General features: G+C 35.2%; 1 protein-coding gene across 1 annotated transcript; it reads right to left on the bottom strand.

Annotated features, from left to right (window-relative positions):
• Positions 1-3,612: 3,612 nt before the first annotated feature.
• On the bottom strand, positions 3,613-17,618 carry LOC127868575 (peptidyl-prolyl cis-trans isomerase-like). Its single transcript, XM_052410452.1, has 5 exons — positions 17,454-17,618; positions 16,863-16,893; positions 6,477-6,662; positions 5,551-5,626; positions 3,613-4,113 (listed from the first exon to the last, which is right to left on the bottom strand). The coding sequence occupies exons 1-5, from the start codon at positions 17,520-17,522 to the stop codon at positions 3,981-3,983; spliced, it is 495 nt and encodes a 164-aa protein (XP_052266412.1). The 5' UTR covers positions 17,523-17,618; the 3' UTR covers positions 3,613-3,980.
• Between the last annotated feature and the right edge of the window lie 443 nt (positions 17,619-18,061).

Raw genomic sequence — 18,061 nt, 5'->3', positions numbered from 1 at the left:
ACGGGAGATTTTGAAAGTTTTCACAAAATAGGCCTTATTTAAGCAAATTTTCAATTTTGTGACCTCCAGGGCAGAGTCAAATTTGACCCCAGGGGCATAATTTGAACAAATTTGAAAGAGGTTCACCCCAGGAACATTCCTAAGAAATTTCATCAGAATTGGACCAGTAGTTTAGGAGAAGATGTTTAAAGGAAAAGTTTATGCATGGATGCACGATGGAAACAGGACCTTTGGCCAGTGGAGCTAAAAATCAAATTAAACATTTAGTTTTGATGTAAAAATCAGTTTTTATATGCAAGTGTCTACGTCACTTATAAATTAAAACAGCATATTATTCATTATTGAAAAGATTATTCCAAGCTTGATGTCATATTTCAACTTTGCATAGTGTAGTTAATTGAACATTGTATTGAACTGTATGGGCAGCTATATTTTTTAATTTATGTATGTTGTATTATACAAAATGCATTATTTCTACCACAAGTAGACCATATAAGGCCTACTGCTACTAAATAGGCACTGGTATGAATTTGACACTGTTTTTGATGCTCATACAAAACTTTAATTATAACTTCACTTTAGTATATTAAATATTTTCAAGTTTTTGTTCAACATTTTTTGCAAAAGAGTGTCTTAATGCATTTGAAAATATACTAAAAACAAACTAAAAATGCATTTTAACATACTTTTTTCCGTGTAATGTGTATTTGGGATGATAAAAAATACACTTGAAGAGTATTAATGCTGAAAAAATGCAGAAAGAAATACATTTGTTTCTGTTAGAAGTGAGTCTGGTCTGCATTTTTAAGTGTATTAAATGCACATCAAATGCAGATAAATACAATGCCAATACTGTTACATGTATTGTAATGGACATAAAATGCAATTGTTCTTGTAATTAAATGCTTTAGTGAATTGAAATAACCTTTTATAACGTTTTAACAATTAATAATACCTTTCTTTATAAATTTTCTTTTGAAATGTGACACTTAATTGATTTTTGCACCACTAGTTAGAGATATAATTTGTGCTCATAATGCTTTATCATTACACTATATAATATCATTTGTTGTATGAAAATTACCCGTAAAATTCATGTGAAAGCTCAAGAGATCAATAGCAGCGTGCTATACCCTGCTCCTTTTTACATGACTTGATGGTATTTAGTCCCCAATTCTACATGGCCAAGGGCAAATTAATGTGCAGATTTGACAAATAAGTCATAACTGGAATCCAATAGGCAGACTTTCATATTACTTGTAAAAGTCTTGTATTTAATTTAAATCATGATCTGAATTGCTCTTTGGCAAATCTTCGTTGGTCACAGTATTCAACTGAATTTTGTTCACGTTGTAGTGATTATATTTTTAATATTTATCAGACAACATCTTTCTTCAAAAGTTTAACACGATTGCTTGGTTAATTTAGAAACAAGATCAATGCATCATAAAATAAAATGAAAAAATGTTTAATAGTAACAATGGCAGCAAAAAAGCACTAGATTATCTGCCTTAAATCTGAGACGTTATGTTGATGTATTGGAATTTCTCATAAATAATGTGTTCCATAGTTGTATAATTGTATAGTCCCATGCATGAGTGTTGTCAATGTCACAATACCAATTAAAGCCTATAATTTACTAAAACAATTTGAAGTTTGATGTGTGTTTTTTTCAAGATCTTTTATATATATAGCACTGAGGGAGGGTTCTCAAAATCTTTAAACAATATGAATAAGTACATATAGGGTCGAGAAAACCTTGTTGATATGGGGGCTAAACACCTGAAATCAAAGCGACCCAGGTTAAAGGCCGAGGCCAAATAAATAAACCAGAGGCCGCATGAGCCTGCTATACTCTGAACAAGTATTGTTTCTTCTCAGAAAACTGGCTTAAGTGTCTTACTAAGCTTTAGACTTTGAGTTTCAGTGCAATCTTTCTAAAATAAATTGGTTAAATTAAATAATAATTTGTAAAAAATAAACATTCTGCACAAATTCAATTATTTACTTTACCTGTGTGCATGAATCATTTCAGTCTTGATGGTTAGTGAACTATGTCAAAAACACCATAGCTATGAAACACTTGTATTTTGAATATTGCAATGTTCCACAGAAATGATGCTGATGATAATTCTACACAATCATGACATGAAAAATGATGAATTATTAGATATATTTCTAAATTCCATTTCCACCAATAATTCAGTTATTCCACTACCAGTTCACATGCTTCATACACAGTTGAAAATAACACTATTCCACTCAACAACCGTGACACATGTACTCAATTTTTCAACTTTTCGCAATTAAAATTGTCTTCTACTGTTAAAGTGTTATTGTTGTTGTTGTACTTTTAAAAGTACAAATGAACTAATTGCCATTCAGCTTTTTTGGTTACACTGGTATTTTGTTTATATATCATCTCATAAAATTAACAATATTTGGATTTTATTGTGTAAGATTACGCAACAAGCATTTGCCAGTTTTTATGCTACCCGAAATAAAATTTCGGCGGAGCATGTAGTTGCCAGTTTGTCCTTCCTTCCTTCCTTCCGTCACACTTTTGCTACCATTTCTCATAGCGCCTTCAATACTTTACCAATCGCTTTCATATTTGGCATGTAAGTACCTTGCATGGACCTCTACCTTTTGATGAGGTTTGAGGTCACTGGGGTCAAGGTCACCGAGGCTAATAATAGACTTCCTTCCGTCACACTTTTGCTACTGTTTCTCATAGGGCCTTCAATACTTAACAAATCGCTTTCATATTTGGCATTTAGGTACCTTGCATGGACCTCTACCTTCCGACGAGGTTTGAGGTCACTGGGGTCAAGGTCACTGAGGCTAATAATAGATTTTTTTTAGGTGGTTATTAACACATAGATTGACAAAGCCCATCATCGAGGAGCATCCATCAGTTTCACTGATATTCTTGTTTTAAAGGCCATGCACGAGAGCAACAGAGTTTCGGACATGATATTGATGGTTTCCAGGTATTTACAACTAGTGTTTATAGTCTATAAGATCAGTATGTACCATGTTAGCATTACTTAATACACAAGAGGGCAAATAAAACATTTATGCACATTGTAAATAAAAATTTTACAAGGATAGAGCCACTGTGTTTGAACATGAAACAGAGATATTTGAGGTTTTCTTTATAGTTTAACTAAATAATACATGTGCTCTTTTTAATATCCCAATAAGTGCACAGGTCAAGGGTTAGAATTATGAATTACTGATTAAAACTTAACATTTCCTGCAGAGTCCTGGTAGAGTATTGAAATACAAGGTATCAAAGATTTAATGCAAATATTAACGAGTTATCTCTCCGAAAAACAACATGATACATGCATATCAATTACGGACACTTAATTCTAATAAAACAATCTCTTGCATTAAAAACCAAACTGCTTTGCAAAATGTTAAGCTTTGGCCTATTGTAGGAAGTTAAATAGTAGGAAGTTAAATATCGCAAAACAGTAATATTATAAAATATACAGTTGGAATGTATTCTGATGTATCATGCACATCTAGGGGAGACTGGATAATTTATATATGAAATATTACACATACATACATGATAAACAATCTCAAAACAACAAACCCACATTTTATCAAAAGAACTTTATTTCACTTGATTTACTGAGATTTCCTTTTCAAACAGTTTGTTCTTACACTATGAACATTCAGGTCTACAAAAAGTTGGATATCAAATGGCAAATCCGACAACTTGGGACTTTTTCTATGTTGATCAAAACAGTATTTGATCAGGAATCACAATGAACAATATAGAACTACATAAGGATTTACAATAAGCACAGAAACAATAATAAGAGCATGAGGAGTGTTCCTTTGTTGATACAAACAACGTTTAAATTGCAGTTATTAAGTTTAATCTGTTGCACTGACACAAGAAAATGTCATTGTTGAAATGTTGAACACTTTCATTATGGGTTGTTGAGAGAATCTATGTGTGTTCAAAGCTGACCACAGTTGGTGATGGTGATCTTCTCTTTTGTCTTGCCGTTCTGGGAGCCATAGCCCTCAACCTTCTTCACCACGTCCATCCCCTCCACCACCTGACCAAACACAACGTGCTTGCCATCCAGCCTGAAATCAGACCATACTGTGTTTATGCTAAAAAATTATTGTGCCATATGCAAACAGATTGGCTCTAGACCAGCCTGCGCAGTCTCTTCAGGAGCTATCCTGTCGTAAGTAAAGATAAGCAAGTTTTCGTTATCCGATTTAGCTGCCAGGGACTATAACCTCAATTTTTATTTAGCCTGTTTCCATTCCAGTGTTTTTTCCCAATATTTTGGGAATGGGGCCAGGTCCCTTTGGATTGCAAAAAAATGCGTCTTTTTTTACTTAAAATTGGGAAATAAATTGTTATGATTTTATGCTTACATGTACTTTGAATCTGATGTGATTTCAATATTATATTTTCTAAAATTCAACTTACAAAGCTGGATTTGGAGACAAGTGAAATGTTCGCACCTATTACAAAAAATCTTTTTTCGAAACCTTTAATTAGGAATTTTTGGTCTCATTTGGGAAAAATATATCCTTTTTCCATTGGGAATGGGTCCCCCTACACCCTTATTCTGCAGAATGAGACTGCTATAACCAACAAAAAAGTGTTCAAGCTCCATTTAAACATCAACCATTTGTCTAGTTAACTAAGGATTTTGGTGGATGAATATTCAGAGTTCATTTCACTCGGACCCAACTAAGGCTATATTACCAGAGAAAACAAATTTGGCAAAGTGCCCCAAATTTGAGAATTTATAAAAGTCCCCATTCAAGCTTAAATTATTTTGCATTAGTTTGGAAAACAAAATGTTAAGACTGTTAAAAGTAATAAAAAGTTGCATGTGGAAGAAAATTTGCTTTTCATGCTCCCTGGGACATGAAACCTGGAATGTTTTTAAGATGCTTACTTATAAAAACAAGAGGCAGGGGAAAAGGACATATCTTTGATCCATAAAACACTTCCGGTATTCACTCAACTCAGTGATCTGCAAATGTCCTTTTTATTTAAGGCCTATATATTTGATTCAAAAGGTAAAATCCTTATATCATGGTAAAGTAAGCAAAACAAGCAAATTCGTTGAATTGATATCCCCCGCCAATATGCTGCTAGACACCAAAGTGTTACATTTGACACTCAAAAAAGCATTTTTTCAAGATAAAAAGGGCCATAACTCCATTATTAACAGATGGTGTACAATGCCATTTAGCGTGCATCATCCTATTATCCATATATATATACTCATACCAAGTTTCAATGAAATCCGCCAAAGCACTTCCAAGATATTGCTCCGGATGGACAGGCGGAAAGACGGATGGACGGACAACGCCAAAACAATATCCCTCCGCCTATGGCGGGGGATAACAATATAGCTGGTCATTCAAATATATCACTGAATGTTGCACTTCAGCTCAGATCAAAAGACCATTTAAGAACGGAATTGTTCAGTTCAAGAAACAATTGCAATGACTTTAATTACTAAAACACAAAAGTGTGCACATAAATATTCTTACCAGTCAGTCTTTGCAGTGCACAAGAAAAACTGTGAGCCATTTGTGTTTGGTCCAGCATTTGCCATAGACAGAATACCTACAAGCATAAGAATTCAGTCTTTTAAATCAACAATTATGAAAATGATTGTTTGAAGACATTACTTTCAAGCTTGAACTTTTTAACACAATAAAACAAAAACTACTTTTCTAGAAAAAATTAATACATATTAACATAACATGGGGTCGTATTTAAATGTAAACCAGCTTTTGTTTACATGAAAATATTTACTTGCAAGCAAATTTCCAATATTTGGAAAACAAGATGACCTTTGGCCCTAAGAAAGTAACCATATGGAGGTGAGCTTCTGAGGAATAAAAGAACTTAATGAAACATTGATATTTTATTCCTACAAACGTAATTAAAACTGTTGATAATTGAAAATATTTGATAATTTCCAACACAGGTCACATATGTACACATTAAAACCTTTAATTAATTCATGGAGGACAACTCTCCTGGAACAACCCTGTTGAATTTCCCATAACAGTGTCTGACATACCATATTTTATGGATGAAAGATCCCACGAGATTCAAATGAAACATTGTTTTCCTTTTACTGGGTAAGTCTTCAAGTGATTTGCTGGACAATTTATTTATAATAATCTGAAGTAAGGTAAACAATTAACATAGGTAATGCAATACCATTAAAAATTAGGGTTGTTGTTCTGATGTTTTGACAATAATCATAAGAATGGCTAGTGACAGTTACTGAAAAATACACTAATCAGCACATTTCAAGCGCCCTGTGGACTCTGATTCCAAATTCAAGTGCCCTGGAGAAGGACTGTTAAATGGCCTGTGAAAACAGTGATCTATATGCACCCTTAAAACTTAAAAGCGGGCGCTTAAAAGAGAATGTCTTGCAATTTAAAATACAAAACATTACCAGCCCCAGTGTGCTTCAATGTAAAGTTTTCATCCTTGAATTTTTCCCCATAGATGCTCTTGCCACCAGTGCCGTTATGGTTGGTAAAGTCGCCTCCCTGGCACATGAAACCTGGAATGACTCTATGGAACGAACTGCCCTTGAATCCAAAGCCTTTTTCTCCAGTACACAATGCTCTGAAGTTCTCTGAAATTATAAACCGACATATATGAATAACTAAGATTATTCACTGGCAATTATTTTGCAATTAAAAGTGCCATTAAGTTGATTTTTTATTGAACCCACCAGAGTTTAGACTAAGATTCCAATGTTCCTACATTCTGTCATGATAAACATTCTAACAAAGATTGAATAAACAAGAGCTGTCAGAGGACAGCGCGCTCAACTATTCGAGTATTTGACAGACATCATGGAGAGGGGGTATAATGTGGGTGTGTGGTCATTTAATAGACGATCTTTCAAAAAAAAGAAAAAAAGAAATATTTTTTTTTGGTGGGGGGTGGGGGGGGGGGGATGGTTTGGGTTGTGTCCATTGTGGAATGTCAGGTAAGTGTTGTTTTGACAAAGCATGAATCAAATCTGATCTTAAATAAAGAAGTTCTGGCAATTTAAGCAAAATTGATTAATTTGACCACGAGAGTGAAGGTCATTCAAAGGTCAAGGTCAAATTCAACTTGCCAGGTACAGAAACATCATGATAGTAAGAAAGTATTTGAAGTTTGAAAGCAATAGCCTTGATACTTTAGAAGTTAAGTGGATCTAAACACAAAGTAAAAAAATAATACCGTAAAAAGTTGTGTATAAGGCGCACTTTTTTACACAAAATTTCATTTTAAAAACTTGATGCACGTTTTGCACAACTACAGCCATGCCAAGACATTTTTTCGCTGTCAGTTACCCAGTAGCGGTAATTCGCATCATTCTGTTTTCCGGTGTTTTAACTGTAACTATGTTAATAATAGTGTTATATTGACGATCTGAATAAGATGAACAAACATTATAAAGTTAACATATATATTTTCTATCTTTTTCAGGTACGTACAGAGCTGAAATCAAATAAATTTGAAGAAGAGAATGAAAAACGAGGAAGCCATTTTTATTTAATGTTATTGTTTACTTTTCCCACAATATTATACCCTACTGTACTAGGGTTACACAATTTATTTGGGGGCACTTGTCGATTTACAATAGTATGTCGGCAAGGTATTTCCCGATATATTTAAGATTATTTTTCTTGCTTTTCAAATGTGTTAATAAAATTGATGCTGTGTTTGTTTACACGTTTTCATACGTCTTGTCAAGATTGAGGATGTGATTATTGAGCAATTTGAGTCACCTGTCAAGTTTTGTGTAGCTGGGCTATTATCAAAACATGCGAACCGGCAAACGGCTTCACACCTCCATTGTTTGTTTATCGCGGGTAATGTCGTGATGGTGTTGAGAAGTTTGAGTCGTTAAAGTCTCCTGTCAATTTTAGACACTCGAAAAGAACGCATGATATCGGCATTGTAAATAAAAAGCGCGGTTGTGAATTAGTCATGCATGAATAACCAGGTGACAATACCAATCAATAATGTCAGTTTCTTAGTTATAACTAATCCATCCGTTATGTGTACTCCACGATAAAATCGTGGACAGTTACTTCGGAGACATATGATGAAAACCTTGATGGTATCCTCGTGGAAAGTGTGCATTTCATATATAATTCATTTAAATCCAAACATTTATTTTTACCCATAATATGATTAAAAAAAAACACCAACTAGTTGTATCGTTATCGTCGTAAAAATAATTTATAATTGAAGCAATAAAAGAATACGTAAGATCGGAATTTTTCCCCCGATTTTTTTGCTTCAAAAACTTTTTTTCCCGATTTTTTAGCTTTAAAACGTAGATGCGCGTTATACATAAATGCGCGTTATACACAACGTTTTACGGTATTCAAAGTTACAAAGACAAAAAGTGGCCATAATTCCGTTAAAAAGCCAACCAGAGTTATGCAACTTGCCCTGTACAGTCCCCTTACAATAGTTAGCGAGTTTCCAAGTCTATAAAGCAATAGCTATGATACTTTAGGAGTAAAATGGACCAAAACACAAAACTGTTTATAGATTGGGGTCATGTTGGTAAAGAAGTATGCAAACAAGGGTTGTTTGTAAAACATGCATGCCCCCCATATGGGCTGTCAGTTGTAGTGGCAGCCATTGTGTGAATTCGTTTTATGGCACTGTGACCTTGACCTTTGACCTAGTGACCTGAAAATCAATAGGGGTCATCTGCGAGTCATGATCAATGTACCTATGAAGTTTCATGATCCTAGGCGTAAGCTTTCTTGAGTTATCATCCGGAAACCATTTTACTGTGTCAAGTCACCGTGACCTTTGACCTAGTGACCTGAAAGACTAAAGGGGTCATCTGCGAGTCATGATCAATTTACCTATGAAGTTTCATGATCCTAGGCTTAGTCTTGAGTTATCATCCAGAACCCATTTTTCTAAGTTGAGTCACCATGACCTTGACCTTTGACCTAGTGACCTGAAAGACAATAGGGGTCATCTGCGAGTCATCAGAGCTCCAGATAAGCATCTTTTTATCGTTAATACGATTTGTTTTTAAAGAAAAACGAAAAGAAAATCAAAATCCATCGTATCAAAACGAATTGAGACAGATCCGAATTATGACCGGCTTTTTTATCGTACAGAATTTCCGAGTTCTGCGCAGCGAAAGTAAAATGATAACCAGATTTCCAATAACGTGTCCGCGAATAAGTTGATTGTAACCAATAATATTCGCATTTCCGTTTCCGCTGTTCTGTTTACAAAATTGAACATGGCGGCTGTAAAGCGTGGACAAGTTCAAAAGAAACTTCATTCGCCAAGTATACTTAGTTTCATTTCACGACGAGAACAAAGTCCAAAGTCAATTGTTGGCAGTCTATTATCTTATATAGTGTCAAAAACGGTGGAATCAAAGATCTCCAAACCCAAACATCGCCGTATCACGCAAAAACAGATCTCAGCATGGAAAATGGCTTTCCCTGGTTACAGATTAAAGGCTCGGATGCCGATATCCATTTGAGGTGTTCTTCTTGTATAAAACACAATGTGGCGTCTGTCTGGGCGAGAGAGGGCTCGTGCAACATTTAAAGAGACACCATAGTCAAGCACAACAAAAGTACAGAACATAGAGAAGCTGAAAATAATACACTTTCTGCCACTTCTACATGGTTTCATTGTAAGAAAAAAAACTATTTGAAAATGATTAATTTTGGAAAAAAACTAATTGCGAAAAAAATCTTGTAGTGAAAACTAATTGACTTGAAACCTTATCTAGAGCTCTGAGTCATGATCAATGTACCTATGAAGTTTAATGATCCTAGGCATAAGCATTCTTTAGTTATCATCCAGAAACCATTTTACTATTTCGGCTTACCTTGAACTTTAACCTAGTGACCTGAAAATCAATAGGGGTCATCTGCGAGTCATGATCAATGTACCTATGAAGTTTCATGATCCTAGGCAGCGTTCTTGAGTTATCATCCGGAAACCATTTTACTATTTCGGGTCACCGTGACCTTTGACCTAGTGGCCTGAAAATCAATAGGGGTCATCTGTGAGTCATGATCAATGTACCTATGAAGTTTCATGATCCTTGGCCTTAGCGTTCTTCAGTTATCATCTGGAAACTATCTGGTGGACGGACAGACATACGGACGGACATGTGCAAAACAATATACCCCCTCTTCTTTGAAGGGAGGCATAAATATGAAAGTAATATGTCAAAGGACATAGAAAATATTTGAGGTGGTACGCAAACTTAAACATAAATTTATCAATAATATGCATATTCTAAGTGAAAAGGGCCATAATTCTTACAAAATGCTTGATACAGTTGTCTGCTCTTGTTTATAGATTGGGGTCATGTTGGTAAAGAAGTATGCAAATTATAAAAGTAATATGTCAAGGGACATAGAAAATATTTGAGGTGGTATGCTTTATATTATAGACAAGGGACAAAATTGTCACAAAACCAGGTTTTCATTGTGAAAAAAAAATCTGATAAAGGGAGAAAACTCAAACTGAACTTTTGAAATGACCAAAAAAAATTAACCCCCTTTGTAAGTTTTTTTTTTTTTAAATCTATTTTTAGTCGTGGCGACCTTGACATTGGAGATATTGACGTGATTCTTTCGTGGGACACACCGTCCCATGATGGTGAACAAATGTGCCAAATGATTTTAAAATCTCACAATGAATGACATAGTTATGGCCAGGACAAGCTCATTTATGGCCATTTTTGACCTTTGAACTCAAAGTGTGACCTTGACCTTGGAGATATCGACGTAATTATTTCGCGCGACACACCGTCCAATGATGGTGAACAAATGTGTCAAATGATTTTAAAATCTGACGATGAACGACATAGTTATGGCTCGGACAAGCTCATTTATGGCCATTTTTGACCTTTGAACTCAAAGTGTGACCTTGACCTTAGAGATATCGACGTAATTATTTCGCGCGACACACCGTCCAATGATGGTAAACAAATGTGCCAAATGATTTTAAAATCTGACAATGAACGACATAGTTATGGCCCGGACAAGCTTATTCCGCCAGCCCGCCAGCCAGCCCGCCCGCATTCGCCAATCTAATAACCAGTTTTTTCCTTCGGAAAACCTGGTTAAAAATCTAAGTGAAACAAGAGCTATCACCATAGGATGACATATGCCCCCTATAAATGCTTTGATAGAAGTTATGAGCATTTTTTGAAACCTAAACACAGACCCTAAGTTAAAGGTCAAGGTCACAGGGGTCAAAATTTGTGTGCGTATGGAAAGGCCTTGTCCATATACACATCCATACCAAATATGAAGGTTATATCTCAAGGGACATTGAAGTTATGAGCATTTTTCGAAACCTGAACGCAGGATTGTTGCCATAGCAACCAGAATTTTTGACATAGGAACGAAATGAAATGACGTGCATAATGTCCATATTGCCATCTATCCATGTTTCAAGTTTTATGAAACAAGGGCCGTTTGTAAAACATGCATGCCCTCCATATGGGCTGTTTGTTGTAGTGGCAGCAATTGTGTGAATACGATTTTTGTCACTATGACCTTGACCTTTGGCCTAGTGACCTGAAAATCAATAGGGGTCATCTGCGAGTCACGATCAATGTACCTATGAAGTGTCATGATCCTAAGCAAAAGCGTTCTTGAGTTATCATCCGAAAATCATTTTACTATTTCGGGTCACCGTGACCTTGTGACCTCAAAATCAATAGGGGTCATCTGCAAGTCATGATCAATGTACCCATGAAGTTTCATGATCCTAGGCGTATGGGTTCTTGAGTTATCATCCGAAAACCATTTTACTATTTCGGGTCACTGTGACCTTGACCTTTGACCTAGTGACCTCAAAATCAATAGGGGTCATCTGCGAGTCATGATCAATCTACCCATGAAGTTTCATTATCCTAGGCGTATGCATTCTTGAGTTATCATCCGGAAACCATTTTACTATTTCAGGTCACCGTGACCTTGACCTTTGACCTAGTGACCTCAAAATCAATAGGGGTCATCTGCAAGTCATGATCAATCTACCCATGAAGTTTCATGGTCCTAGGCGTATGCGTTCTTGAGTTATCATTCAAAAACCGTTTTACTATTTCTGGTCACCGTGACCTTGACCTTTGACCTAGTGACCTGAAAATCAATAGGGGTCATCTGCGAGTCATGATCAATGTACCTTTGAAGTTTCATGATCCTAGGCCCAAGCGTTCTTGAGTTATCGTCTGACAACCACCTGGTGGACGGACCGACCGACATGAGCAAAGCAATATACCCCCTCTTCTTCGAAGGGGGGCATAAAAATATATAGAACTTTAAAAGTTATCGCAGGATCCAGAAAAGTGTGACAGACTGACTGACTGACAGACGGAGCAAAAACCATAAGTCCCCTCCGATGAAACCGGTCGGGACCTTATAATCCAAATGTATGCACATTCCATATGTTTTGTTGGTCCTCTTCATTGAATTTCCACATAAATTGCAAAGGGAAGCAAAGCAGACAACTGCACAAGTTTTAAAACAATATTATTATACTTTCATATATTTGATTTTCAAAACAATAACTTTCACTTCGTCCCAATTTTCATAAAATGTTGCATGAAATCATCATAGTTTCTAGCATAACAACTCTGCGCACAAATGGCATCAGGTGATGTACGTCAAGATAGTACATCTATTTCTTCAAATCTTTTCATAGCAAAATACATGCCCAACTTTATTTATACTTTTAACAAATGTTAAACATATGTGTTTATGAAATTCTTGGATGTCAATCAGCTAACGGGTTATATATCAGACATGATCTTTACATTCAATTTCAGTGACTTTGATCATTTATGGTTTTACCTAAATTTCAATAGGGATTATCTACTATTCAAGGTCAATGGATATGCAAAGTATGAGGCCAATCACTCAATCCTTTGATGACATATCAATGGAAACCAATTTAACACTTAATGTCAGTGATTTTGACCTCTGAACTAGTGACCCTAATTTCAAAAGGGGTCCTCTACTGTCCAAGGCCAATGCACATTGGAAGAATCAAGCCAATCAGTGAATCAGTTGACGAGTTAGTGATCGGAAACGATTTCACACTAAGTGATACAGTGACCTTGACCTTCAACCTAGTTTCCCCAATTTCAATAGGGACCAACAAATGCTCAACGCAAAATGTACATGGGAAGTATCGAGCCAATCGGTCCTTACGCTTACAAGTTATTGATTGGAAACAATTTTTACTCTTTGTGGAACAGTGACCTTTGACCTAGTGACTCCAATTTCAAAAGGGGTAATCTAATGGCAAAGGCAAATGGGAAGTATCAAGCCAATTGGTTAATCTGTTTACAAGTAATGGATCGGAAGGGAACTGGTCTTCTGATAAGACCAACCCACCGACTTCCAGCAATCAATTACCCCCTTTTCTTCCAAAGGGGGCATACATATCAGCTCAATATCTTGGAAGTGTTGTGTAAAATAACTACCGCAAACAGAATGCTGGATGGACAAATTGATAGACAGTGGGACTTCTATATGCCTCTCTATGGAGGGGCATACAAAAGTTTGGCAATTAACAATTGACTCTGGCTATGACGCTTAGTCCAAATAATTAGACGTAAGCTACCCCGCTTACGTCTAAACGGCTACCGTCGTTTTCCTATAGCAAATTGAGTTCAACTAAAACTTCAGTTTTTCTCGTTAAATCTTTGCTAATGCATAAAATTATCATTAATTAGACATATATGTGAGCGATTACCTCTTAAATGTGTAAAAATTGTGCTTTTAAACCACTTAGGTACATTTTTAAAAATAAACATACACAACACACTTCGTGTGTTTGTCATTTATAGAATTACATTGAATTATCTTGAACGAAATTATTTTTTGAATAGGTTACACATAACCAATTGTTGTTGTACAACAAACCACATCACTTTTTAGCTTTCTGTACTCTTTAATTAAATGGAACCTATATGTGTGTGTTAAAACTACCAGTTGTATCACGGAGTGTATATTGTTAGGAGATGAATCGAGTATTTGACCCTTACTGTAGTAAATTCAATCTTATGCAAAAACTATTCATCCGATATTATTGGTTTACCGGTATACGTTATCTTGTTGCTTATTAATTCAGCCCGGCGAGTTATAACTTTAACTTTTTCAAATATCATACCGTTTTGGAGTTTTAGAATCTAGATTTACGGTTGACATGTTCGTACTTAATACCAATTTGTAGCGTTCTTCTGATTTCGACAGCCCGGCGAGTTATAACTTTAACTTTTTCAAATATCATACCGTTTTGGAGTTTTAGAATCTAGATTTACGGTTGACATGTTCGTACTTAATACCAATTTGTAGCGTTCTTCTGATTTCGACAGCCCGGTGAGTTATAACTTTAACTTTTGCAAATGTCATACCGTTTTGGAGTTTTAGAATCTAGATTTACGGTTGACATGTTCGTACTTAATACCAATTTGTAGCGTTTATATTTGGAGTTCAGTTTTAAAAATTACATCTTGCTTAGGAGAATAGAATTCTGTATACGATAGAAAAAAATTGTTTAAAAACGAAAGTAATTAAGGAATGAAGGCGGAAGAAAGTAGCGCGCGTTCCTAACGCACTGAACTGATGCTACGGTCTTGGCGATTATGCTTTTGTTTAGAAACCGGCCATTGAATTTCCTTTGCCATGATTATTATATTTTTTATGATATATTGTAGTATTTTGTTCACGAAACATATCAATAAAGCTTATTATAAATAAATCTTAATAAATTAACTATGTCAGCTCTTGTTTATAACACAGAAAGGGTGTTAAATTTATGATGAAACAGCGTATATGCATACTTGAAATAAAATGGGTGTCAAAAACATTCATCGTTTGCTGTTAATTATCAACGAGGGAATTATGTATAATTATATGAAATGTTATTTAACTCAAATTATCAATTTATTAAAGATTCTTGAAAATCACGGTCGGTGTTACGCGGGTCATTTCGTATTTTGACATTAGGGCATCATGTTCAACTATTCAAAATCTGATTTTTTTTCACTGGGACGATGACGGCTTTGATTTAGACAGGCAGACAGATAGTTTATTCAGACTTATACAACAGTACATCGTCTTCAACTCAAATATATAAATTATTTTTAGACGAATTGTTAGGTGATTACACATATAGCAGTGATGATTCTGAGAATGTTGCCATGTTTCTTATCCGTGTAATCTAGAGTCCGTGGTTTGAGCATTTTTATCGCGGTGTTCAATAAAAGATATCTCAATAATCTTGTTTATTGATAGATCTGTGGTTTTATTGCCCCTGTGTTCAGCACAAACCAATTGTCTCGTTATGATCAGATACTGTGCCGACCAATACCAAATAACACTATGGTGTCATACGCCACAGCAGGGACCTATACTTGTGATCATGGAGTCTAAGTGCAAGACTTAAAAAAGTATGTTGTTTCGCTTGCGGTTGTTAAAGCCAAAACGGGGCTCCCAGCTGGCATAGCTGCTGATATTCAGATCTGAATACTTAAACTTATTTTGACCTTATTCTTAACCGTTGCGCGTTTTACGATATCGGATTTTAGGCGGGAATAAAACTCAGTGAAACTATTCAATTTCTTACACAACATTAAGCATATTAACAGTTATTGAAATTAACAATATCAGCGACATCTTTTTAAAGACTAAACACCTTTTCAAGTATCGAATTTAACATGTCAATAAAATATATTAATACCAAAAAAGGTTTCATTTAATATTGTTCACATTAAACCTTTAAATAAAAGTGTCGCTTTAACTATTTTCCGTGTCTTATTAAGCCGCGAATCGTTTGCTAAAAACAGTTAACAAAAAGGGCTACACGTTCTAATTCTTAATGAAATACAAAAATAAGTATAACATAATTAATAACGTCCATAAACACACACAGCAAGATCAAAGTTTTAATGGAAAACTAATATGACATTCCACGTAAATTATTATTTTCGTCTAAATCGAATACTATTTATAGAGAAACAATGTATTTATAACCGACCAATGAGGTAACATTATGCAACTTTCAATTTACACAGTGCTATATGGCAACAATATGGAATTTGAACAGTGGTAGTGTTTTAAGGTCTGGACTATCATTACTTGTAAGTTTGTATAAACATTTTTCTAATGCAATTAGTAAAATAATGTTTATATTTTATGTTTAATAATTTATTGCATGATTATTCTGTGCTGTTATATGAATTTGATGCCGTTAAAGCTTCCGACATGAATTCATGTCGGAACGATGCTATTGCAAAATAACGTTAAACGATATGAGGTCGATGTAAATCGACCTCATATTTATAGGAGTACTATGACGCTATGAAAGTTTCATTACCTACTTGGCACTTAACTGCACTTAAGAGATTAATGCTTTACAATATCTGCCAATTTAACAGTTTCAACCAATACAGTACAAAGTTTGTATTACCCAATCCCTATACCATTAGTCAGTTAGTACCTTAAAATAATAATGACCGGGGCCATTAGACCAGTGTTTTTTTCCAGCATTTTGGGAATGGGGCCGGGTACCTTTGAATTGGGAAAATTTGCGGTGTATTGACTAAAATTGAGAAATTAGTGTTGTTGCTGTTTTGCTAAAAAAATGCTGCAAATTTAGAAGTGTTTTCTGTACAATTTTTTAACGAACAAAAAAAATCACTGTAGACGCATCTGATAGCTTTAAAAAAACATGAAAACAAAACAGTGTAGTGAAATGTGCAATGTAAATTTGAGCTAATATGGATACATCCTAAGCCATAATTGTACTTTACCTGCGGTTTTAGGAACAACATCACCCCTCAGCTGTAATAAAAAAGAAATAAAATGAATCGATCTCTTGCTGAAATGGCAAAATTATGTAGAATGGTGTTAAAGAACATTAAGTGGTGGAACAAATAAGTTTAAAATAATTATTATTTGTTAATTTTAATGCCAATTGTAGTATTAAATATTGCTTACATTAAAACTTCACTAAATTTTTAGTTTTCTTTAGTTATAAAAATATGAATGAAGCAAGGCTTATAACAGGTTTAACTTGTACAGGGCGTTTGTCAGTGGCCTTGACATTTCTTCTCCGTGACTAAAGCGGCTTAGAAACTATAATGTTGTTTACAATACAAGTACCATAGAAACTCTATGTAACAAACAAATCCAACAGAAGCAATCATGCATATCGAATCAAACGGCAATAATTACATCTACGAATATCTTTGAAATTAAAGAACACTGTTGTGTTTTTGTTTTCTTCAAACCAACATGGCGTTCACGACACAAGGAAGCCGGCCGGCGGAAATTATTCATAAATACACTTGCGAAATACATATCTATTGTAAAGACTAAGTGCTAAAAAGGTAAAAGCATACCTCAACTACTATTCTTCCAAGAGCTGTCTTGTCGGCACTCACATCCAGAAAACACTTAGTCTTAGACATGTTTCTGTATGAAGACTTCTCAATAACTGAAGACGAAGGGGCGCGCAAAGGACGGCGTGTGTAGTGACCTCAACCTTCACTATCAGAAAAGTTAACGTCCAATCATTTCAGTTCGGTTGTTTTCGTCAATTACCGGAAGCTTTCTTTATTTTTTTTTGGAAAGAGAGTGAGGATGTCGATGGCAATCAAAGCGCTGAATATAATACAGTTGTTCTCTATCGTGTTAACAGAAGGACTATAGTTCCACTCGTTGTTTTCAAAAATACAGTGCGCTCACGTATTGTCATCGCCGCATTAAAGAAAGTGCATTAAAATGCATTAAATACGGAATACCGTTTATACCAACGTCGTTACACATTAAAATACAGAGTGCGACAATGCGATAGTTCGATAGTACGATGGCGACAATGCGATAGTACCATGACGACAATGCGATAGTACGATGCGCGACAATGCGATAGTGCGATTGCGACAACGCGATAGTACGATGACGACAATGCGACAATACGATGGCGACAGTGCGATAGTATATAAATATT

The sequence above is a fragment of the Dreissena polymorpha genome, chromosome 2 (genome assembly GCF_020536995.1).
Source record: "Dreissena polymorpha isolate Duluth1 chromosome 2, UMN_Dpol_1.0, whole genome shotgun sequence".
NCBI lineage: Eukaryota > Metazoa > Mollusca > Bivalvia > Myida > Dreissenidae > Dreissena > Dreissena polymorpha.
Note: the sequence above shows the minus strand (reverse complement) of the source record. Positions and strands in the feature narration are given on the sequence as shown.

Coding starts and splice junctions, on each gene's coding strand:
- LOC127868575 (XM_052410452.1), bottom strand. CDS start 17,522: ATGTCTAAGACTAAGTGTTTTCTGGATGTGAGTGCCGACAAGACAGCT. Junction 6,663..16,862: donor TGTTGTTCCTAAAACCGCAG/GTAAAGTACAAT, acceptor TTATAATTTCAG/AGAACTTCAGAGCATTGTGT. Junction 4,114..5,550: donor TGCACTGCAAAGACTGACTG/GTAAGAATATTT, acceptor GTCTGATTTCAG/GCTGGATGGCAAGCACGTTG.